Below are 23,595 nucleotides of genomic sequence, written 5' to 3'. Positions count from 1 at the left end.
GTTGGAAATGATCCTACCGTCCTATGCGCCGCCTCCTGCACGACGCGCTGAGCTGCAGTGGCTTATACATTGAGTTACATCTCATTAGAGGATCAACGACAACTTTATTCCCATGCAGACCCTTTTTTTCAATTGCCCAAGACACTACTAACGTCCAAACCGTTTATATTTGTATCTGACATTCGGCTGGTACTAACAATTATTTTTATTCAAATACTGTTTTGCTGATAGTCAGTCAACAAGGATGCTGCGTTTGCTTATCATTTATCTCCAATTTGCATGTTCGTTGATGGGAACAGTAGGCATTCTGTGATTGCTTCATGTTTGTAAAGAGTCGTTTAGGTTTCATCAACGCGATCAGCATTGATCATGTAATATCTGTTTGCACGCGCTGCCTGTCTGTTTAAATCAGCTCACGCGCTTGATTAGATTTAATTAAACTCACATATCTGTATTATCAAGTGATCACGAACTGAATGTAAGGATAATATGCAGACTACTGGAGAGGTCTTGTACCATGACTTATTGGCTTTACATTTTCCCGCTTATTTACACTACTTTTACATTAACATTAAACAGTAATTTGTTGAAATACTATATATTTAATTATAATATAATTGAACTGCTTGTGTTAGCTTAAAGCCTCCGCTAAGAAAAATAGTCCATCAATGTTGAAACAGTCGGTCTAGCAACAAGACGAACACATCAACAAATAACATGATATTATTTTATTTTACGTATTTCTAATCTGCCGTGGACTAGTTAGCAAACACATTTAGTTACAATATCTCTACTACCTGTTCGTTGTTCCTCCGACCAAAGTTTTCGTTTTGTTGCTTTAACTGTAACTTCTTGTCTGCGTTCAAAATTTTTATGCTTTTCATATATATTTAAATTAAGACTAAAGGCATCCGAGACCATTTTAGTCATAGTTTGTTGTGGTGGTAACCGTTTAAATTCGCAAAACAGCACAAACTACGTTACCTATTTTAACTCACAAAACAGCTAGGCCGCGGAGTAATATTGACTTGGAGATGTGCAACGGTAAAAATGCTGCAATTGACTAATCAGAATATTTGTGATGTCACAAATACACGTGTTTGGGTGTTATAAACTTCATAAAAATGTAATAACACAATCACTTATGTAAAAATTTTTGTAGAGCTTTAAAATGATCTCTTGTTTTTATATTAAAAATTAATACATAATAAGGACTGAAAGCATTAGCCAATTTATTTATTTATTTTGGCCAATTTATTTATTTATTAAAACATAATATTTTTTGTTTTGTATCCCCAAAAACTCTCATTGCCAAACTTTAAACAAGACTGTCAAATTAAATTAATGTGCCTATCCAACAAGCTCTGTTCTTGTTTGGCTTCAAACTGTCCAGGCTCACTCAAACTACTCTGCCAATGGTCTTGGTCATCAGCAAATGAAAGGGACCATTCTGAATAGGCAGACAAAAGACAGACATGAAGACATCATCATGATGTTAATCAGCGTTCATTTGTCTCCTTTAAACAATCAGTTCAATGGCTGTAGGACAATTGAAAGCCTGTCTTCAGAGACTCAACTCTTAGGTCAAAGTCACACTACATTTTTTGAATGCGTCTTCTTAATATATTGTAAAGTAATGTTAATGCTAGTGGATCAAAACGATCCTTATGAGGAAGACTCAAGTGTCCAGCTTCCCTCCCCAGTGTCATCCTATTTTAAGAGTCACTTTTGCTCGGATGTTTTAGCCGTTTGTCACCAAACAAGCCAACTGCAGATTTAAATCACTCCCACTTACTTCTAAATATAACAACAGACCAACTATTAGACATTACGATTGTTTTTATGCATCGGTGAGCTTTCCTTCACACTTTCTCTTCTGCATGATCCCATAACTTGATTACCATCTGAGAGCATAAATGGAAATGTTTTTCATTTTCTTTTGTTTTACTTCCTGCTCTTGTGGTTAACGGCAGGCAGCATGCTCTTCAATAGCTCAGGCCGGACCACTGCAGTGTGTCAGTATTCCAACAGCAGCCACACAGCCAAAGGGAGGCCCTTGTTTTGATTTGAAAAGCGTTGGTTGTTTCTTTAAGAGAGCTAGACGGAGGGGAGGACACACAGCAGAGAAGGAATGAGATCATTCTTCAAGGCCTGGATGAATCAGCTTTTCTGTGAACACATACACAAAACCAGTTCATTCCACAGCTCTCCAGCAAGCGAGCATTTGGCTGTCAGATGTCTATTAAAAAGGTGTCAGTAAGTCACATTGAAATGAAACACTATGCCATTCTATGCATTTAAAATTTATGACTGGGAATTACCTTTGATTAATTCAATTTCTAGGCATAATTACATTTAGATAAAGAACTTGAGATGGATTTTGCAAGAAGTCTTTGAAGCTGGTACAAGCATCATCCTGTCAGCTCCTGCCAACACTTCAATTAAAAAGAGCAATGATTCAACACTTAGGCTCTTGGTGAACACATGCCAAATGCTTTGAAGATGAAGTAAATGTTGATAATTGTCCCAAGATTTACAAAAGACAACAGTTTCATTGTTTTATAAAACCATTAAAAGCCAGAGCAGAAAACAAACTGTATAGTATTAATGTTTGGAAATGTCTTAACAGTAATATCCTGCACATCTAGAGGGGTGGAGTCGCTTTACATTTCTTTTCCTCCAAAATTTGACTCGACACTAGTGTGACAGTTCATACTTCAGAAAAATGCATCATTATATTGATTATAATTCTGATGCTTCTTGAAACCAAGTTAAAGAAAAAAAAATACTGGTGATCAAACCAGTTTATCAAGAGGCTGTAATGGAGATTTAGTCATGCTCTGATAACAGAGCTGGAATCATTTTACTTTGTACCAGAGTCTTTGTTGGTTCTCAGCAGATAAATCTGCTCTATGCACGTGGTAGTGATGGAAACACCTTGTGAAACTAACAAATGAGACACCTAACGGCTAAAGTCTGAATTGCACCCATTCATGTGGGTCCAGTGCATGTTACTAGATTTACACAACAGATACACGTCTTGATGCTATGAAGCGTTCTTTTAGACACCTTTTGAGCTTCAAGTATGAAGAAATAGGCAATTAATCTCATTAAATAAATATAAAGACATGAACAGATGGCAAGCATAAAGATGTTTAATCGCTGGCATTTTAATGCTGGCATTTTATAAACAAAAAAAACAATTTCAAAACAACTGGAGGTGGAAAAGTTTATTTTTAAAAAACTGTTCAAAGTACATAGTTACATAGAGAGACATGTAAGACAGACATCACCAAAAAATGGTGACTACAGGGTAACTGAGTATCTTAAAAGGTGGGGGGAGCCATTATAGCATACAAAAAAAAAAAAGCAACCAAAAGGTTTAACTAAAACCACAGTGTGGCACTGAAATTAAAAAAGCAAAAGCAAAAAGATAGCCATATATAAATATGGAATCATAAATAAAAAGGACTTTTAAAAATCTTTCCTCTATGCTTGATGCATTAACTTAGTAGGGTCTGTCCCTGCGCTCCTGACGGTGATCCCTGTTGAAAGAACGAAAGAAGAGGTCTGTATATAAAGTATATGAAGCATCAGAGGGACTAAAGCACTTCACACTTGTCCTGCTATACTCACAGTAAGGGACGCTCACCTCATATCCATCTTGCCTGGTGGTCCCATGCCTCTCCTGCCCCCTCTGTCCATGGGAGGACCACCCCTGCTACCTCCTCTGAATCCACCCCTGTCCATTCCACCACGGCCTCCTCTGAAGCCTCCACGATCTCCTCCCCAGCCTCCACGCATGCCCCCTGGTCCACCACGATCCATTCCCCTGCCGCCCCTCATTCCTCCTCTGCCACGATCACCTTACAGTTTAAACACATGTTTGTGTGTTACAAAACAACAAATCTCAGTCAAGGACACCTGTAGAAATCACAAGTGACATCTGACGAAAGAAAAAAAAAAAAAAAAAAAAAAAAAAAAAAAACACTTAATCTGTGTGTACCTGCAGCAGGGAAGGGAGGAGCCCCAAGGCCTTCGGGTTTTGGAGCTTTACACTGGTTACACTCCATTCTCCAGGAGAAGTTCTGATTGCCACATCCACTGTAATGATATTTGAGATTGGCAAGAAAGTCAGAAACCTACACATTGACATTGTTTTATACTTAATCAGGAGGTTCCATGTATTGCAAATTAGATGCATCAGTTTGGTTGCTTAAAGTTGCGCATTACTCACGGATTGGGACATTCCCAGTCTCCAGCTCTCTTCTGCACATTGCCTCCTGGAGGACCATTCCAGCCCATTCCACCCCGAGGGCCACCACGAGAGGGGAAACCACCTCTCTCTCCTCCTCTTCCCATACCTTTAGGCACAAAAAACAAATTCACAGTATAGAAGAACATTCCACTTTAAGGGTACCTGATGCCTTGATTTATAAACAAGAAGTGTTATACCTCCACGGTCCATCCCAGGGCCACCTCTCATTGGCATTCCTCCTCTCATACCCCCCATCATGGGCTTCCGGCGAGCCATAGACACCTTTAACCTCCGGCCCTGGAATTCCTTACCTGACATAAGAGCAGGAAAACTTTAAAATGTTTGAAAAGCAGAAAAATGTGAAGAGATTGAGTGGAACTGGCAGATTAAGTGTCAACATACAGAGGTAATGGTGATAATCTGAAAAAGGCTTGTATGAGTTCATACAGTAAGATTAAGGAGTTATCCAAAATTAATTAGAAAGGCCAACCATCAAAGTATTCAACAGCAGCTTTGGCGATCGCAGGTTCTTCATAGGACAGTGTGGCATCTCCCTTTGGTTTGCCAGAATCTTTATCTGTGTAGATGTTTATGGCTGGTTGGTTTAGACGCCGATTTATCTATGAGAGAGAAACACTTTGTCAAAAAGGACTTCAAAAGCTTGAAAACCATTCAACCAGGCATTGCAACAATTTGACAGACTAATTGTTTTTCAGAGTAAACCATCTATATATTTAACTGCTTACCCGTATCGGTCCACAGTGCTTGAAAAAGTCGGCCATCTCTGGTAGAGTGGCATTCTCAGTGAGGCCTGTGATATAGATGGTGCTGTTCTCAGAGTCCTGCTCTCCTGGATGCCCTGTGCATTTGTGGGAAAGAATCAGATTTAACACCAACAACCTGTTTTTATAACATCATTCAATGTGGTAGTAGAAGCCTTATGCTCACCAAGGCTGCATTTTTTTTTATCAAAAATGCAGTAAAAGATTAATATTGTGAAATTACAAGTACAATTAAAAACAACTTCTATTTATTCATTTGACATGATACTTCAGAAATCAGTCTATGCCGATTTGCCGCTCAGTTGTGCTGGTTAATTTTTCTTCAGGATTCTCTGAACAAAGTTCAAAAACTTTTATAGCAGTCTTTACTGTTACTTTTGATAAATTTAAATGCATCCTTGCTGAATAAAAAAGTATTAATTTAATTTATTTCAAGTATTTAGATTAGAGGTCATGTACAAATTAAAGAAAAACAAAGTGAAAGGTTTACACACCCATGTCACGATCCATTCCACCTCTCATTGCTCCTGGGATCCCATGGATCAAAGAAAAAAAAAAGAAGAAATGCTATTACACAATATCACAGCTTTAAGCAAACCTGACAACCTGTCAAGACCCAAAAATTGCCAGCAGTATTAAATACATTGAGAAGATGTGACCATTTCCAGGATTACCCTTGTCCACAACAGATTCTCAGAATGAAATGGAATAAAATGCAGAATTAAAAAAAAAAAAAAAAAAAAAAAAAAAAAAAAGACGCTTCTGTCAAAGGACACGTCTCAACTTTTGAAGAAATCCAAATATATACACCAAATATAAACCATCAGGACACACTGTTTTTTGGTAAAAGAAAAAAAAAAAAAAAAAAAGTGGCACACCAAATGGAAGCTTTTAAGGACACATAGGCGTGAATGGCCTCTACATTAACTCGAGTGGACTAGCCAATGGAATACGCTTTAGGAACTTACCACCAGGCTTATTGAAGCCCCCTCTGTCTCCAGCGATGCTAAACATGAAGATATGAAGGCGATATTCCTTTTAGTCTCCAACCATAGGACTTGAGTAGGAAATGAACACAATATCTCCCTCTAACTTAGCAAAGGCCTCATGTAATGTACAGTATTTTACTAACTGATGGGGCATCATGACATCTGTAATATTTTTCAATGGTATTTAACAGTTTGGTTACAATAATATAAAACAATATCCACACACAACCAGAAATACAATGCATTTTGTAAACCTTTTAAATTTTGTAAATGTGAAGAATTATAAAGTTAGCTTTGTTTTAGGGTGCAACCAATACAAAATGATTGAGGTAAATTTTAAATGTAGCAATCCTGTTAGCTGGAGGGAAAAAAAAAAAAAAAAAAATATCCCTTTAGCCATTTCAACCAAAATTTAACCTATAAATTGTCAGCACTGAACAATTAAAGAAAAAAGTACATTCAAAATATATTAGTACTAATGACAAATGGTTTACAAAGGGTGATAAAAGTATGAAAAGAACAATCTCAAATATTCTGACAATAAAAAAAAAAAAAAAAAAAAAAAAAAAAGACGTAAAGATTTGCTAATCAAAAACTCCTAAATCAAGAAAGTTCCCCATGGTTCTTTGAGCTGTCGCCTTTGAAATGGAAAAAGGTACTTAAAGAATAAGTACTGCTGTTCTTACATCGATCTCTGACACCTGCAGCGTATAAATGTGACAAAGAATGTTAAAACAAGACCTTTGAAATGAGAAAACAGTTCAGAAATGCAAAAATATTTAAGTACATGAAAATGTATAAATTTAAATATCAGAAATGTGTATAATTGCATGCTCACCATCCCTTGAAACATCAATTCAATTGGAACAGAAATAAGTGTTGATTTTCCTTTTTTTGTTTAGATTCCTTTTTTGGAGGGTGGGTGTAAAAAAAAATAAAAAAATAAAACCCACCAACACCAACCGAGACGTACTTGAAGAACTTTATGCATAATAAAATTCTTCCCTCTGGTTACAAAAGAATATCATTGTATGTGTCCATTAAATATCCAAAACTTATGTTTAAGGTTACTCCAACCATTAAAAAAAAAAAAAAAAAAAAAACATCCAATGCTGAAACAACCGTTTACACGAACCCTTTTGAAACATGGTTACTTTCATTGCATACTGTCAATACAGAAGTTCCATTTAGAAATTAAAACCCAGTAAATAAGGACAAAACATGAACCCATAATTGTGTGCCACTGTCTGCTTTGATAAAAATCCACCGTTAACTACCCATTTCTTTAAGACTTGATGCGTTTGCCATTTTGTTACTTTCCCCTTATAAACTCAACAGCAAAGATCCTCAATTCAGCCTGTTAAAACCAAAATGTAAATTTAGTAGGCAGCATGAATTGCTGCAAGAAATTCAAGTGTAATAAAAAGACCTTGCAACCAAACAAAACCTCAAATCTTTGATACACCGCCACACTTGAAATAACCGTGCGTAAAGAAAAGGCAAACAACAGTAAACTGAGCTTCATGAGGGGAAAAAATAAAAAATCCCTCAGTCTTAAAATAAGTATAAATGCATTAAATGACCCATCCTTAAAAATATAACCGTAAGAGTAACTACTGCAAAATGAGACCAAAATAAAACATCCCTGCAAGAATATCCTTGTGGCATCATAAAAACCTCTACACATCAAATAATGGTTGGATGAACTCCACTCTTCTTAGATGCCTGCAAATACAAACCCTGCATGCAGCAGTGATTTCACTCTGAAAAGCAATGAACAGTTAGTTACATAAAGAAAGTCTAAACTTACCCCATGCCACCGCGGCCCATACCCCCACGCCCCCGAGGACCATAACCATCTCTGCCTGCATCTCCCGGGTATCCACCCCGCTGCTGTGATCCTGGGTAGCCTCCACTCACACCACCCTGGCTGTAACTGTCTATGGAAGAGATCACACACTAAGTATCAGGCCAATTAACTTAATCTGAGGAACTGACAATGAATAAAAACTTAGTAAAATGGCACAACAGTGAAATGGACCCTTACTGTAAGCACTTTGCTGGCTGTAATCATTCTGTGATGCACTCTGCTGGCCGTACTGAGCCTGTGCGTACGCGCTGTTCCCCTGAGGGGGGTAGGCAGCAGGTGGGCCTTGCTGAGGTGGCTGTCCATAGCTGCTCTGCTGCTGCCCATATCCTGGCTGCTGAGCCTGGTACCCACCCTGAGGCTGAGAATAACCTCCAGGCTGGGAATAGGCACCTTGGTTGTAGGCAGGCTGGCTGCTTGCACTATAGCTGCAGGGCAAAAATTAATGTGATTACAAACATTTGAAAAACATGTACACACTAGCATTCACTGACAGTACTTATACTTTTTTTTCCACAAAATAAATTAAATGCTATTCTATGGAACTTACATTCAAAAGATTAATTTCCAAAAAATATTGAAAACCACAAATGTCTTCACTGATAAATGTTTCTCATATTAAATAAATACTTATGGGAGTCTGTATAGGAGACCTCTGCAGCAAACTCATATATTTAACTTAATTTTGAGGAAAATTATATTATGTTATAATTGTGTTGCGTTTCACATGAAATCGTTCTGTGATCCTTTTGCATTCTCTTTAAAGCTTAATGCTGGCCTGTATTCACCGCCATATAAATTTAACCATTTATGATCAGAAAAAGAAAGCAGGGCATACTGCATTAAAACAACACCAGGGTAAGTAAATGATGACTTAATTTTCATTTTAGGGAGAACGATCCCTTTCAATAGACTCTTTGATCGATCTTTCTCTACAGAACAAAACAGGGTATCTGCATGGGAACTGCATTCAATTTCAAGCAGCATGAGGTAGGAACAGCATATGGAAATACTGCAGGAAACTCCATAATAGCATCCTGTTGATGTGCTGCTCTAGGAGATGGTCCAGTTACCTCTGAGGAGCGGAGGCAGCAGCCTGCTGGTTGTAGCCAGAATAGGCCGGCTGGGCTGAGTATCCGGGCTGGGAGCCATAGGAGGCCTGGGTGGCAGGGGCCGCAGTGGAGCTGGTGTAGCTGCTGGCCCCATAACTCTGCGCAGGCTGATTATAAGTGCCTGGCTGTGCGGTTCCATATGCAGCTGAAAAAGAATAATGATTTAACATAGTTATGAGAATCATTTTCTATGTGCACCTGAATAAACAAAGCATGACAATGTGCACTTACAAAGCAGGAATTTCCAGGCATAAATTAGTGTCACCACACATTTTCAATTCTTATGTTTTTGATATATTGGAATCAACTGACTTCAGATCCTTTTTACTGTATATAACTAAGAAACTTTGCATTGCAAATTTCCTCATGAAGCTTGCTGATTTCTGCATTTCTTTGAAAATTAAACAACTCACATAATACTATAAAATACAATGAAAATTGTGCAGTTATGCTCCAATCACTCTCACTAACAGGCAAATATAAAATAGTGAATAAGCTCTGCCTGCAGACCTGGCGCTGCTGCTGCCGCTGTTGTAGCTGCTGCTGCTGCTTGTCCATATGAGGATCCATACGGCTGTTGTGCATACGCTCCAGCAGAGGGCGCTGCCTGACTGTAGGTGGACTCAGGTGCAGCAGCGGGTTGAGTATATGAGCCGTAATCCTGCTGAGAATAGCCCTGCTGCAAAAGAAACGTTTGCTTAATTATACGCCACTGTATTTTTTCTCTTCTACACATAAAACACTTAGATGTGAAAATCAGAATTCCTAAATTGTCAAACAAGCACATGTGTGGGGAAATTCGGCATTGCAAACCCACTGCTCCACTATTTGAACTACTGAGTGTTTGGGCAGTTTAGGCTTACCTGTGCAGTCTGTCCATAGCTCTGAGAAGGAGGGGCAGTGTATGAGCCATACCTGTGTACAACATGTGCATTAATGATTGATTTTATTTAAATAATTAATATACTGTATTCGTTAAGAACAACTTACGACTGCTGTGCACCAGCCTGGCTGTAACTGCTATAATCTAGAGGGAAATAAATGACCAGAAAGGTTAGACGTCTTGCAAACACGGTTACAGCTGCATAACATTAGGAAAATAAAAATGCTTACTGACTGCACATTAGCGTTTTATTATAGTCCAATAACGACGGGAGACGCGTGTACGGCTTGAGCAAACATTACAACACACACAAGGAAGTACCACCCCTGCGGAATTCCAGCCATTCATTTTGGAACAAAGCTTATATCAACAATAGGCTTGGCTGTTTTAATACTACGTATTAATATATTTTACGAGAAACAGGGATCCGTGACATTGATTCACATTAACATTTTAGTTAAAAAAAAAACACGTTGTAAATTTTAGAAAACCATTCATTTGAACGTTTACGCGTTATATTTTAACAAATTGTTGTTAATGCTATTTTTCGTCGAAACAAAATTCCACAATCATTTTATTATGAATTCCTAAGTAAAGTAATAATGAATAAAGGAAAATAAACATTATGTTCGCCATGTTGGCTGCGCTCTCAATCCCGCTGTTTTTAAACCACGCCTGCTACTGTTTACAACAAACGACACGACGAGCTCTGCATTTAAGAATGTTAAAGAACAAGACATGTCGAAACATTTTTGCCGTTATATGGAATGTAGGTTCTTGTTATACAACAAACTAAGTTTAAAAACCGGTCAAGTCGCGTTTTCAACCCGATAGCTTCAAACGACCGCCTTGACCCAAAAAAACAAACTTTAGGCCGCATGGCCGATGACTGTTAGTTATTCAAACAAAATCCCAAAATTCGTAACATTATCTAACATTTACTTAAGCTTAAAGTATTTCTATCAATTACAAAGTACTGAAAGACTAAAAATTAAAAACAAAAAACGAAGAAAAACCACTTACTCGTAACTGACGCCATCTTTCCGTCGGAGAACAGTATGCGGTGTAGCCAACTGTGCATGCGCAATATGTGCGCGTGCGTGAAAGCAATATGGAGCGTACCAACACACCGATTGTAGAGGGTGGCACGTATAAATCTCTTTTTGTAATTTTTAACATACTATTTGCCTGATTATCTTTACAATTAAGTCAACCCATTATTAAACTATTTAAAATATATTTAACAACATATTATTCCACAAATATGAATCCCTCAAAACGTTTTACAAAACATATTTGCAGACTCACACAAATGCGCTTGTCCGAAAGAGGAAGTTATTCGCTGTCAAAATAAAAGGGTTGGCAAATGACATTGGTATTTGTGTAGCTTGGTCTTATGTGTTTATCATTTAACAATTATTAAAAAAAAGAGAAAAGAAAAAGAAAAAAGGTACACTGTTTCGTTGAAGTATTTGTAAAACAGACCTCAAGATGCTAGCGTCGTAAACTGGCAGTGAAGTGCAACTGGAAACATGAAAACATGATACACCTGCCATAAGCACACATCTAACGTTAGATCGAAATTTTTAATGATAGCAACTCATCAGGTAATGCGTTTTTCAGTTTACAATGCTTGATCATCTTTTTTCGACATGGATGTGGTTTGGATCAAACCGGCCAGGATATTGTAGTGGAACATTTTTAATAGTCATATTAATTTTGTCGACTTGGCTCTGTGGTATTCATGCCAGTCTAAGTTTAGGACCAGGCGGGGAATTTCCTGGATTTTATGGTAAGCAATACACCGATGTAAAAGACTATGATTTATATTGTTAGGTGTTCAGTTCCCAATGTTTCTTGTTCATTGCAGATTTTATCTTTTACGTCTTCAGTAATGAGGAGTTGGCCTCATTTCTCTACAACATCACCCTGCTGCTGTGGGTTGGACCCTGTCAGGAGAGGAGATGGGGCACTTTTGTCTTTCTAGCTCTCTCCTTTATCTCCAGTGTGCTCCTTCCACCTATTTATGCCCTATTTCTCTTTGTTACCGGGGATGAAGCCAGCAGGGTTAGTGGATACTCAGCAACCCACCTTGCCCTGCTCACAGCTCAGTGTCGGCAGGTGAAGCAGAGAAGGGTCCTGCGCTTTGTTCCTGTCTGGTTCTTGCCTTGGCTCGTCTTGCTCCTCGACATCTTTCTGCTTCCCAGTGCTCCAGGCCTGCTGCATTTTTATGCCATTTGCCTGGGACTCAACTGTATCCTTTAAACCAGTTTTGTCCTCATCCGTTTTGTCTCAAAGACTCCTGATGTCCAAAACAATATTCAAAGGCCTCCCCAATATAGGCTGTTTCTGATTTTTGGTTAAAGGGATAGTCCACCTAAAACTGAAAAATGTCATCATTTATTCACCCTCATGTCATTCCAAACCTGTCTGCATTTTTTCTTCTGTTGAACACAAGACATTTTGAAGAATATGTAGTTTATGACCAAGTTTTGGTTCCCATTGACTTCCATTGTATTTTTTGACAATACAGCAGAATTCAATGGGAACTGAGACCAAAACTGTTTAGTCACCAAATTCTTCAGCTTATCTTCTTTTGTGTTCAAAAGAAGAAAGTCATACAGGTGTGGAACAACATGAGGTTGAGTAAATGATGACAAAATTTTCATTTTTGGTGGATTATTCATTTAATATATCAATAATACTAGCAATTCATTTTTTGACTCCAGATGTTTCAAGAATTAGCTTCAGTAAAAGCTATATATACATAATTGTATGTTTTTTTTTTATCATTTTCATTGAGATTAGAGTTACATTATTTTAATACAGTAATATTAATCCATTCATGAAATACTTTTAGTCATGCTGCAGCCCCCTTGCATGTTTGAAGAGGCCTCCTGGTTTAGAACTAATGCATTACACTGATATAATTTCGTGGTCTTTATAAATTTTTGCCCTTAATAAATTATACAGACAATAATGAGTTTATTGAAATGCTGGAGCAGATAGAGAGACTGGGTGCATGTGCCTGCTTGCCAAAATGGGCCTACATCCCTGTTACCTCTCATCCACACTTGCCAGTTTACCACAACACCTCAATAAGGTTATTGCGAACTTTCTGCTAAGATTTCCCATTTGTTTTTACTTAAAGGGATAGTTCACCCAAAAATGAAAATTCTGTCATCATTTACTTCCCCTCAAGTTGTTCCAAACCTGTATTCATTTCTTTGTTCTACTGAACACAAAGGAAAATATTTGGAAGAATGTTTGTAACCAAGTGAATGTGAAAGTTCATTTTTGGGTGAACTATCCCTTTAAATCATGTCATGTAACTAGAAGAATTAATAAGCTCTATTATTATTCTGTAATAGACCAGAGCCTTCAACCAGTAGATCCCAGTTGGAAGATCATTCGGCATGGCAGCATTCTGTGTCAGAGTGGCATCACGAGCCTTTGCTGGCAACAGATTCACAGTTGTTAGAGGAGCAGATGCTGAGAGCGGGGATATTAGCATCACTCCACGACGCACCTGAGGGCGCAGCGGACAAAGTGGAAGTACCCAAGTCCTCAGTCTCCTCATTACGGTTAGTTCATGGTGTAAATAAGTTTTTCTTCATCTATAGTGATATCTAAATGCTTAAGTTTATACTATGCATCTGGTCTTCTGTACTTTCAGGTTGCAACAGCTGGAGAAGATGGGCTTCCCCACAGAGAAAGCTGTTGTGGCTCTGGCCGCTACAGGGCAGTTGGATGGAGCGATCTCTCTGCTAATTGATGATCAGATTGGGGAGGAGGCTGTGGTCATTTCTAAAGGGAAGAAGTCATCATCATCGTCATAGCTCAGGGATACTGTTTCATATTGAAGCTGTCCTATAGCACTGCCCTAGTGTCGTTCCATTACTTAAGCAAAGCATCAATCTTCACGGTGAACTTTTACTTTGTATTTACTACTTCATGACTTTTGGGTGTGCAGGAAAAAAATCCAGTGGATTATGGGTGGTTTGGAAAATGTATTATTTATATTATGGTGTTGGCAGCTTTTATGATTTAAGTTAAGTAATGGAAACACATACTCTCAATATATCCCAGTGGATGAGACATGGACGTTCCAAGAAACTTCTCCACGGACACGGTGTCATTAAATCCACATTATTAGATAGTCAGGCCAGGAGAGTCATGTGCACATGTCAGTATTTAAGTCCTATTTTAGTCAAGTTTTTTTGGCTACAGAGTATTCTTTATTAAAATATTTCCAAACATTCAGGAAGTATTCAGTATTGATTAAAAAAACAAAAAAAAACAAAACATGGATTGTCTTAAAAAAGAAACACAACAGTTTATTTCGTTTTAACACCAATTGGTAAGACAAATTCACACAACGAGGCTAGAAATGGAAAAATACAGGTGACGTTACATGAATTGGTATACAGAATAAGGAAAACATCAATTGCTAATAATCATCTATAAATAATTAATACAACAATATTTATATAGGAATACAAAGACATGAAAAAGTATTGAGGAAGGAAACCAGTCCTATGCATGTGCATGTAACTGTGATGGAAAGACATGCATGAAACACAAAAACAGAATTCAAGTTAAATGAGTAGTTTCCCCACTTCCCCTTGTGCTCCAGTTAGATCTTAATTAGTTTATGGTCCTCTAGCTCATACAATTGCACTTTTTTTTAATTTTATGGTTACTTAATAATTGTCTTGAACTAGAGGAGAATCCTAAAGTTGAAATTCAGAACCACTTAAACTCATGCTCCTCACAGGCATGTTTTAACAAAAGATTTTATAAACATTGAAACAATTTGTTTTCACCAATTCAAATGTAGTTACAGCTTAAATCATTTCAAAAGGAAGAGGAAACCCAAAGCCATTTTCTCTTAAAACTGAATTGTCTATTAAAGTTTATAAACATTTATGTCCTTCAATTCTCCTTTCTCTTTGAAAATCAAGGTGATTCTCTATCTACATAGTGCATTTAATCCAAGGAACAGAATATGAAATCAGTTTTTATCATTGGGGAAAGTGTGGTGTTTGGCTGAATAGCAGAATCGTTATGTGCATTTTCCTCATACAGTACATTTGCTGAAGTTACTATGAGCTCCTAACAGCAGCTGGAAAGACTAATAATATGGTTTGACGTTCTCCATAAAACCTTCATCTTCTCCAATCATATATGCCATCAGGTTTTGTACCCTTCTTGCCCACAATTATACAAGCACCAATACTGTTTCTCTATATCGTGTTCTAAAACATGTTTATCTTTTCATGTGAAACGAGTATCAAACAAAAAGTTGAGAAATTCCTTCTGAGACTGATTGTGTTCATTTGGTTATGTCATAAGAGTGACACAACATGACAGCAAACAACAATAATTTGCCAGAGGAGAGGTGCTAGGAACCTCTGGAGTCCCATTAGAGGTGGTTAATTTATACAGCACCATTTGGTCTTCCCTGAGGGTTCTGGATTATCTGGAATATTCCAAAGCGGTTGGATCTGTGATATGTAATATGCGTGTGTTTCAGGGGACTTGTTGCCAGTTCAGCTGATTTACGGATAATGGAATCGAGATGGAAACGATGGCTTCGCTCTTTGGAATATGCAGACTACTTCCCTCGAACCTTGGTCTCAGCAGTGATTAAGGGAGAGTTGACCCGCAAAGATGACATTCTTGCCCTCTTAATCCGGTAGACGTCTGGAGATGGTGTGCCAAAGAGGCCATCTCCTGACCCTACATCTGGTTCTGTTGAAGGAAGAGAGAGTTAAGGCTGCTAAGTTCTAATCTGTTACTCTAAATACTTTTTAATGTGGCTGGTGTCAGAAAACGGACTAATAATAGTTAGATGATTCAGTTCATTCTAAGAGAGGTGGCATACAGTATGTTATGGAGTTCACGGTTATACCATATCAAGATGAAGAAAGGTGGCAACAGGACTCCAGACTGTTGCGAAAAATAATTGTTACAATAATTTAAAGTCTAGTAACTATTAGCGATAGTCACGAAAACATCTTTGAGAAGATGTGTAAAAGAATTACTTCTTTAGAGTGTGTGAGCATTGATGTCAGAACAAATGACTTGTATATACCGATTCTTATGAACGAATGACTGATTTTTAAACTGTTGCATAAAATAATAAATGACATTATAAAAATCACTCTAATATGTATGTGTGTGTGTATATATATATATATATATATATATATATATATATATATATACACACACACAAAATACTTTTGTGTATATATAATATATAATAAAATATTGTTTAGCACAGTAAGTTCCATTAGTAAGTCTTAATCAACTGTAAAGGAAACTTAATTTTTTTTTTTTTTGTAAAGTTAAGAAATGTATTCTAAAAAAATAATTCTAATATGCTTTAAAAAATATTGTCACATGCTTTGGATCAACTGTAAGGGAAATTTTTAAGAACAACACAAAATATGCACAAATATATGGCACAAATACAATCATAATCACTAGAATGACAGCGTCAAATCAAATAATTTATACTACATACAACTAAAAAACACCCTGGTGTATATAAATTAAAACAATTGAAAAATTAATAGCAGGAGTGATCATCTATATACTATAAACATCCTTTAATCACAGCACAGAGCAGTGAAAGTGAACAACAACCTTTGTCAAGCAATCCTTAATTTAACAAATAAGAAGTCTATTTAGGAACCAATTTCAACCTAGTCATTTTTGAGTCTGGAGCCCTGTGGTTTTACTGTGTTTTGGTGCAATGATGGGTCTCCAATCACAGGAAGGAGTGGCTAAAGTGTTTACAGTTTTTTACTAGTAATTCAAAGGATGTTGGTTCAAACTTCTGAAGGGGTGGTTCATGAACTGGTGTTTTACTGCGGTTCCCATCATCACACTGCATGCTTGAAAGAGGCACTGAATCCAGGCTGTTGCACGGGTCTGTCTCCATAGTAAAAATCACTAGGATGGGAAAGCATCTACTAAATACCTAGTGGTTGTGTGGCATTATACAGAAAATCAACATAGTGAGAGGTCTAGTAACTGGGAAATACTGCTGGAGTCTTTTTTTGGATTCAAACAATCCTTCCTGTGAGCTGATCTTCTAACTGGCCAGGAGATGGCAGTAGATTGACTTGCTAGACGAGGGGAGGCGGGCATTACCTGGCCAGATGATCGCCTCCAGCAGCTGCACCCTGCGAGCCAGCAGCTCTAAGTCAGCCTGCAAGTCTTGGAACTTCTTCAAATTAAAGTCCTATCAAAAATCAAAAGTTTTGAAAGAATGGTGGGGGGTGGGCTCATGGATGGCAGGTGGAGTACTTGGCCCCTGTCCTCCACCACACTTTGCTCCTCGCTCACTTTCCAAACGTGTTGTGGGGTAAAAGATGCACTGAAGTCTCTGACCCCTGGTCCTAAGTCCTTTTAAAACGGACCTAAACCTACTTCTGGCCTCTTACTCACCATGGATACCGATCATAGTCTCGAGGATTAAAACCCTCTCGGCTAAGATCTTCAGGGCCTCGCGGATTTGGTGTATCCCATCCCCCTGTGGAGATAGATACAGCCGTCAAGGTATTGGGCACAAGCCAAACAAAAGCGCTCGCCAAGATGCAAAGTCATTCTGTTAATCAATTACATTAATCTCAATCCATTACCGTAGTTAGCGGGTTAAGTTCTCAGCTCCATTCACTACGAAACTCCAGTTAACTACACATCGGATTTAGTTCTGCCTGTCTTATTTCATTCTTTTCTTCTGTGGCCATGCCATAAGTCTTGACAAAAGAGCATGCACTTTTTTTTTCTTCTTCAGGCCAGGCCAAAGGCTCCTTAGAGCAAATCAAGACCAAATGTTCAATCATTTTAGATTTGAACATGCATTTAACATTCCCAGCACACTCAAACTATGTTACTGAAAAAAAAACCATGAGGTGAGCAGCTTTGTTCAAACTAAAGAAATATTGGAGTCATCTGGACCATTTTTGTACTCAGTTGACTATGCACACACTTCTTTAGTCTTTAGTCTGCTCATCTCAAGGTAAAAGATGCTCTTACACCAAAGCCACTTTCCTTAGCTTACACTGAAGAAATATCAAATACAGATGTCCAATGAGAGTAAATCATTTCCACATAATACATATAAAATACCTAATGAATTCTGACCTTCAAGTTCATGGAATTAAGGTTGGGTATCAATACAAATTTTCTGATTTGGTCCAAATCTGATTCATTCACGTGGTATGTTTTTGATTCACTAAAAAGAGCCGTCTCATAGGAGTCATTCATTTTAGGAATCAGGCTACGCTAGTCACACTGTATGTTTTGGATTCACTAAACATAAAGATTGTGATTCACACACAAAATAATGGGTTCACTTGTTTATTTGTTCAACTAGTCACGTTGTGTGTAACTAGCGTTATGTTTTTCATGCAGCACGTGAGGTCAATTCAATAGAACGATGTTTCTTTTTATTGCTTCATATACTGTCAACAACTCATCAAAAATATAACTGCGTCATTGAAAAGTGGAGCATTAAACACCGACAGAGAGAACCTTCCATCTTATGTACATTACTAAAATATTAATCGGAAAATCAATATTTTTTACCCAGCCCTACATGGAATCACTACACGTGCACATCAAAAAACTGATCTAACAGATAAACTTTGTGCTGTTGAAATACTTAGTTATGTGGCTTTGGTAGGCAATTGTTGAACAGTGTAAAGAAAATGGTCACATAACGTACATTCTACCCAACAGTCCCAAGCTCAAGCACATGTTAGAAAAACAGAGTTATTGATGAAGTCAGGAAAGAGTTATGTATGTAAGGCTTATGTAAAAGTTAGTGCCTGTGAGAGCAGGAGGTAGTTCATCTAGCCAAATAAAACAGCAAACAATATATAATATTATTTCTTGAAAAAAAATACCATATTCATTAAGAGATGTAAGTATGGCTATGGTCCAGAATCTTTCCCCACGGTACTATATGAGTGCTAGGCCTCACAATGATAAATGTGAAGAGATTAATCTTCAGATAGTTGCATGGTCTTTGCACATAATGTATACATCTCTAAGGAGTCCACATACAGCATCTTCAGGATTTAATCGAATTATCTTTCTTATGATTAATAACACACAAATGGCCCACATCTTCTGGGATCGGCAGGCCATGTGGAAAACCATACGTCAACATGTGAACTAAGAGGCTATTCAGTATAGAAAGCCTTTCACTATGGATTGAATGTGAGAGCGTAATGCAATTAAACAGAACGTTTGTTTGACTATTAATCGCTCAATGCTGCTAAACTCTAAATCGAATGGTTAGATGTTAGTTGTGTAAGCAAAAAGGAAGATCACAAGCAGAGTAATGAGATGGGAACATGCAGCAATGCACTGTGGGACAATGAACAATAGCTGTATCGATCTACACGTCCATCCACACACCAAATCCCTGCAAATGCTAAAATGGAGCATATACACAACACACATCTTTCAGCCGTGCAAATACATTTTTTTTTACCCCCCTTTGTAGCAGTTTGGTTGCTAAACCCTGATTAATTAATTGTCAATGGTATACACACAAAAGATGTATCAATAATTCAATGTTCCCTCTCTGTCGTGACAGCACAAAGCAAAGATTTAACTTCTCTGTGTGTTGGGTATATGGCAGAGCTGGTAGCTAAGAGACTGGTGGCTGTGAAAGGCAGCCATGGAGACAGTAACGGAAAGGAATCAGCTTTAGAGGACAGGGGAAACACTCAAGACAGCCCCAACCACCAACCAATCAAAGTCCACAACATTAACAACATAATTGCACATTCTGAAGAGATGCCCTTGTATTCTAATCTGAGACTAGATCAGAATCCCCTAAACCAACTTTAGACTGTAAAACTTGTCTCAAATCAGTCATAAAGGGCAACCTCTTATTCAAAAACATATAGAAACAATATCAGTGCACACAAAACCGAGACATATAATGTGCTAACAGTGAGTACTGTAAGTAAGCAATGAACAGCATTTGTGGAGCAAATCCTTTCAGTGGAGTTATCATTCATGTGTAATTTTGCCTATTTTTCTGATAATTTTCCGTAAATTCAGGATGAGAAAGACAATCTGCTCTCCTTTTTGATGATGAAAATTCCACTGATGGATTTAATGTGATTGCTGATGTTAAAACACAGATGAACGGCAGGATGAGCAATGAAATCCTAAAAACAGGAACGACAAAAACGTCACAGCAAATGTCAAAATCTCTTACGTTCAAATCGCTCTAGAACAACGATAAGCAGGCATAAGGAAAGAGATTATTGCTGCATTAAAAAAATCAATGCATTTAAACAGCTCATAAGTGCATGACTGACATTTTCCCTGCATTCATGAGCTCAGGGACTGATCATTTCTCTCCCTCCTGTAAAGGTTTTGCATAAACGGGAGTGAATGTGTGTCAAACAGGGCTCCTATGGCTTGTCTTACCGGAAGACCTTTCTCCCCTGGCTCTCCTTTAGGTCCCGGCTCTCCCTAGGAAGAAAAAGTGTGAATATTGATCTAAATTGCAGCCTGTTGCTTACACAAAGTTACTGTACGGCTTCAGAAGGCTTGTGACAAGTCGAAAGGACTACTCTTATAGTGCTATTTTTCAGTGAGGTAGGAGGTGGGCATCTTACCGTCTCTCCTTTGAATCCTCTCTCTCCTGGATATCCAAGAGGTCCCTGTGGAATTACATTAAGGATGAGAAATGCACAGTATATACAGAAAGTGTTGCATTCTGGGGAGGTTTAAGGTTGTGCACTCACTCTTTCTCCTCGTTCTCCCTTTGGACCCACCGGGCCTTGCAAACCAGGAACTCCTGGTTTTCCCTGATTATGTGAGAAAAAGATGACACATTAGCACATACATTCAAATAAGGGTTATTTCCTTATCGACCTTAAACTTACAGATTGTCCCATAGGGCCTGGTGGTCCAGAGGGTCCTATTGGTCCTGGAGGACCTACAAAAAGAGAGAATTAACATATCTGAATAAAGCCCTTCATGATCTAATTTTATATCATTTGACCATTTGAAACAACATAAAACATTATGATGCCCAGTGTTATACTGAAATGATAGAACAATGATTAAAAAAACTGCCCATTTGGGCAAAATCAAATTGTTTCAGGCCTACTTCAAGCCTAAGTTGAATTTAGGGTTGTCCAAATTTAGGGTTGCCAATTGAAATTAGGTTTGTCAAAGTACCAGTGCTTGGGTACCAGGTTGGTACTAAAATTTTAAAAATATGATGATACCAGCAAGTACCTGCAGTAATTTTTAACTTGATCTCTTTAGAAACAATGTTTATTTATAAACATTTGAAGGCTACATGCTGTTTAAATGTATTATTTACTTATAGTTATTAATAAAATAGTCAATACTAAATAAAATAGTAAAATAGTTCCAACAGTTTTTGCTATGGTACCGAGATTGGTACAGAGAAATTTTACTGGTATTGGTATCGATGAATTTTGGTATGAAATATCACATTTGGGTCCAAATATACCCCATACTTCATAACACAGGTGGATACGTCTGTGGTAAAAAATCTTTTAACATAAAACAAGGATAACTGATAATTAAGACTAACTCAATAAAATAGTCTTGAAATTATGGATATATGACCATCTGAAATGTTAAATTCTAGTTGTAAATTCAGTGACATAACAATTACATTACATTACATAAGTGACATAACATTCATTGTTTTTAATCACATTGAAACAATAAGTAATTTAAGACAGGCCACAAATAATAGTGCAACTTTGAGTCCAGAGACATTTTTGTTGTGTGATATTTTTTAATATCCTGTTGCACTTAGCAGTGTGTGGAAAAGTAACATTGTTCTCTATGCAGATCTGATGACAATTCTGCTGTATTTTTAGGTACTGAATATTTATATTAACAAAATGAAGTAAATGTCTTAAATTACATCCACATAATCACATATCACATTCAATGTGAATTTGGCCTAAAATCATTTCAAATCAGGATTTTAAAAACTTTATTTAGTTTAAATGTAGTAATCATCCATGGAATAAATGTCCAATAGTGAGAAATACCGTAAAAAAAAAAAAACATTCACTGACCAGTGGGTCCAGGTGGACCTGGTGGTCCATGTGGAGGGGTCACTCGGAGGTCAGGGAAGTTGTTATGAAGGAGACTGTCTTTTTTCAGGCCTGTAATAGTATATAAAAATATATCTCCGTCAGTGACAGTGATCTGATGAAGAGTGTCATTATGGCTTCTTACCTGTAGATGGCGATGTTTAAACAAAAATAAACAGTGATGTCATTTGTAGAAGGTTGTAAAATATTGGCGCACCATAAATTGTAAAATTGGCTTTGACATTTTGATGTGCTGGCTTTTTATTTTCTGCCACGAAAAGTAAATTAAATCACAAAAAATGACAGATAAAATTACAAGCCAGTGGTTTTCTTTTGTACTCCGCCTAATGGTTTTCTTTGTCTCTTTCTCTTGTGTGGGCTTTATGTTCCCCTTCAGTAATTACCCTCTGCCTGGAACCCTGACACTCAGAGCAGACATTTTATATATTTATAAAATCAAGCAATGAAACATACAAAAAATGCTATTGCTGTTTGTACATGCTCATTAATGTCTTGCTGAGACTTGCTTTGTTTATTTCCATTACTGGCACTTTAAAAAAAATATGAATACTTTCATCTCTTTTTATTTTTATGTCACAGCTTTTGTTGTGTGCATTGCTGCTTTGGGAATATAGTATGCATCACAATCATAATACATTTTGCTTGTCTACTCAGTAGACAGAGTAAATGTTTTGTCTTGAAATTACAAAGGCAGATTCCCATCTCTCTCTCTTTCTCTCTTTCTTTCTTTCTTTCTTTCTTTCTTTCTTTCTTTCTTTCTTTCTTTCTTTCTTTCTTTCTTTCTTTCTTTCTTTCTTTCTTTCTTTCTTTCTTTCTTTCTCTCTCTCTCTCTCTCTCTCTCTCTTTCTCTGTCTGTCTCCCCCAGCAGGTGAGTTTTCTGCTGTAGTCTCGGTGGCTGCAGGGCATCCCTGAGCTCAGACCCAGACAGGAAACTCCAATAAAGACAGTGTTTTTCTATGGAAGCCCCTTGCAGACCCTTTAATTGTCCTGATGACTTTGAAGGTGGAATCATGGGAATAACAGCCTTAACTGAGTTATAAAGTTCTAAGGCCCCTAAATTTAAAAATTTCGAACTTTATGAGGTCTGGGCAGGCCTGTGTCTCCTTCAACAGAGAGCAGATATAAAACAGAGCTGAGGTGAAGAGTCAGTCCGCTACACGGGCCAGCCCTCTTTGAGAGTGACGACACACACACTAAAATATTATTGCTTCTATTCTAAAACACTCCCTCGTGCTTAGAGTTTAACTGAGTGTAAGTCTCAAGACAGCACACATACACACACTTTTCCTGCTCTACCCTGCTGTTTTGGCTGTGCACATCTGGAAGTGGTTGAGTGACATCAGCAGCAGACAGACAGGTCTTTTTCCCAGCATGTGACTGTTGAGTCTAGCCTGCATTACCTCCTGAAACCTGCCATTTTAATCAACGGTGGGGAAGGAAAAGAGGGGCAATGAGAGAAGAGATGCCCTTAAGTTAGACTAATTCCTCAATCCATTCCTCTTTCTATTCATCCACTTTTGGACTCATTTGACGCTTCCCATTCTCTCAATCA

At 37.6% G+C, this 23,595-nt stretch overlaps 3 protein-coding genes across 5 annotated transcripts in view; 1 reads left to right on the top strand and 2 right to left on the bottom strand.

Moving 5' to 3' along the window:
* Nucleotides 1-3,198: 3,198 nt before the first annotated feature.
* ewsr1b (EWS RNA-binding protein 1b) lies at nucleotides 3,199-10,930 on the bottom strand. 2 transcript variants are annotated; one of them, XM_067407286.1, is made up of 16 exons: nucleotides 10,915-10,930; nucleotides 9,999-10,035; nucleotides 9,872-9,923; nucleotides 9,519-9,687; nucleotides 8,970-9,153; nucleotides 8,077-8,324; nucleotides 7,840-7,969; nucleotides 6,009-6,046; nucleotides 5,535-5,567; nucleotides 5,005-5,117; nucleotides 4,749-4,878; nucleotides 4,456-4,569; nucleotides 4,238-4,364; nucleotides 4,007-4,104; nucleotides 3,637-3,866; nucleotides 3,199-3,545 (listed from the first exon to the last, which is right to left on the bottom strand). In XM_067407286.1, the coding sequence occupies exons 1-15, from the start codon at nucleotides 10,928-10,930 to the stop codon at nucleotides 3,649-3,651; spliced, it is 1,707 nt and encodes a 568-aa protein (XP_067263387.1). In that variant the 3' UTR covers nucleotides 3,199-3,545; nucleotides 3,637-3,648. The 2 variants fall into 2 exon arrangements, with proteins under 2 accessions (XP_067263387.1, XP_067263386.1); XM_067407285.1 differs by having other exon boundaries at nucleotides 3,653-3,866.
* Nucleotides 10,931-11,250: 320 nt separating this feature from the next.
* rhbdd3 (rhomboid domain containing 3) lies at nucleotides 11,251-15,488 on the top strand. Its single transcript, XM_067407972.1, has 5 exons — nucleotides 11,251-11,683; nucleotides 11,762-12,145; nucleotides 12,865-12,994; nucleotides 13,263-13,475; nucleotides 13,568-15,488. Exons 1-5 carry the CDS (start codon nucleotides 11,521-11,523, stop codon nucleotides 13,728-13,730), a joined length of 1,053 nt encoding a protein of 350 aa, XP_067264073.1. The 5' UTR covers nucleotides 11,251-11,520; the 3' UTR covers nucleotides 13,731-15,488.
* Nucleotides 15,489-15,508: 20 nt separating this feature from the next.
* emid1 (EMI domain containing 1) overlaps nucleotides 15,509-23,595 on the bottom strand; it is a 73,154-nt gene continuing 65,067 nt past the window's right edge. Inside the window, exons 10-17 of one of the 2 annotated variants that reach the window (XM_067407971.1) lie at nucleotides 22,005-22,094; nucleotides 20,823-20,875; nucleotides 20,682-20,744; nucleotides 20,553-20,597; nucleotides 20,362-20,406; nucleotides 20,147-20,158; nucleotides 17,353-17,437; nucleotides 15,509-15,645 (exon numbers count right to left, since the gene is read on the bottom strand). In XM_067407971.1, coding sequence (XP_067264072.1) covers nucleotides 15,509-15,645; nucleotides 17,353-17,437; nucleotides 20,147-20,158; nucleotides 20,362-20,406; nucleotides 20,553-20,597; nucleotides 20,682-20,744; nucleotides 20,823-20,875; nucleotides 22,005-22,094 — 530 coding nt within the window. Of the gene's footprint in view, nucleotides 15,646-17,055; nucleotides 17,438-20,146; nucleotides 20,159-20,249; nucleotides 20,407-20,552; nucleotides 20,598-20,681; nucleotides 20,745-20,822; nucleotides 20,876-22,004; nucleotides 22,095-23,595 lie in introns of both variants that reach the window. The other variant, XR_010896983.1, reaches the window with a different exon arrangement.

The sequence above is a fragment of the Chanodichthys erythropterus genome, chromosome 13 (assembly GCF_024489055.1).
Source record: "Chanodichthys erythropterus isolate Z2021 chromosome 13, ASM2448905v1, whole genome shotgun sequence".
NCBI lineage: Eukaryota > Metazoa > Chordata > Actinopteri > Cypriniformes > Xenocyprididae > Chanodichthys > Chanodichthys erythropterus.
This window is presented reverse-complemented; position numbering and strand designations above follow the sequence as displayed.

Coding starts and splice junctions, on each gene's coding strand:
- rhbdd3 (XM_067407972.1), top strand. CDS start 11,521: ATGCTTGATCATCTTTTTTCGACATGGATGTGGTTTGGATCAAACCGG. Junction 12,995..13,262: donor TACCACAACACCTCAATAAG/GTTATTGCGAAC, acceptor ATTCTGTAATAG/ACCAGAGCCTTCAACCAGTA. Junction 13,476..13,567: donor TCCTCAGTCTCCTCATTACG/GTTAGTTCATGG, acceptor CTGTACTTTCAG/GTTGCAACAGCTGGAGAAGA.
- ewsr1b (XM_067407285.1), bottom strand. Junction 9,688..9,871: donor GCTATGGACAGACTGCACAG/GTAAGCCTAAAC, acceptor TTTCTTTTGCAG/CAGGGCTATTCTCAGCAGGA. Junction 6,047..7,839: donor ATGGGCCGCGGTGGCATGGG/GTAAGTTTAGAC, acceptor CTTCATGTTTAG/CATCGCTGGAGACAGAGGGG.